The sequence below is a fragment of the Penaeus monodon genome, chromosome 20 (assembly GCF_015228065.2).
Source record: "Penaeus monodon isolate SGIC_2016 chromosome 20, NSTDA_Pmon_1, whole genome shotgun sequence".
In the NCBI taxonomy this organism is placed as follows: Eukaryota; Metazoa; Arthropoda; class Malacostraca; order Decapoda; family Penaeidae; genus Penaeus; species Penaeus monodon.
The window spans coordinates 46,057,914-46,058,631 of record NC_051405.1 but is presented as its reverse complement, the minus strand read 5'-3'; the positions used below and the strand labels follow the sequence as shown (position 1 = coordinate 46,058,631).

At 38.7% G+C, this 718-nt stretch overlaps 1 protein-coding gene across 1 annotated transcript in view; it reads right to left on the bottom strand.

Annotated features, from left to right (window-relative positions):
• Positions 1–718, bottom strand: part of LOC119586021 (condensin complex subunit 2-like) — a gene marked incomplete at its 3' end in the record, with an annotated part of 15,174 nt that overhangs the window by 13,071 nt on the left and 1,385 nt on the right. The window contains 1 exon segment of the mRNA XM_037934729.1: positions 237–386. Within this exon segment, the coding sequence (XP_037790657.1) occupies positions 237–386 (150 nt within the window).

Sequence of the window (718 nt, the reverse complement as noted above, 5' to 3'; positions counted from 1 at the left end):
CACCCTTTCTACCCCCCCCGAATTGGTTTTTTCCTGATTTTGGTTTTTTCCCGGTTTTTTGCTTTTTCCCTTTCCCGGTTTTCTGGCCCCCGGTTTTTTCAAAAGGGCCCGAATGTCCCTGTAAGCCGTTTTCCCCCATTTTAAATAAAAAAATGTTTGATCCCCCCCCCTTCCCCCCCCGTAATGGGTTTTTCAAATTTTCTGCAGGAGCTGAGCCTTTTTTGGGAAAGCTCTGCCCCAAATGCTGGTTTTGGGAGTCCAGCTACAGAGCTTAAAGACTTCCTTCTGTCTCCTGGGGTTGCTGAGGGGGACGAGAAGTTCCTTGACTGCATCTGCTGCTGCAGGCGACTCAACTGCCGCTCTTTCTTCTCCTGCTCATCGTTATTCTGGATAAAGAAAAAAGTTGGATATTCCAAAGGGAAATGACAAAAAATTCAAGGAGTACTACAAAATGAAATAAAAAAACAAATTTCACTAAACTGTCATTGTAAACAGGGAAAAATTTATTAGACAGCGGAACGCTTTTTAAAAACGGCCCTTTTTATTTTTAAAAGAATATTTTTTCAAAAAAGTTTATGATACAAGGGAAACCCTTTTTCATTTAAAGAACAGAAAAGAACCCAAAAAAAAACTTTTTTTTTCCCATAGTATTTCCTTTTTTGCAACATTTCTAATTAGATATCATTTGCCGGAAAAAAGTTAAATTTCACTAAACATT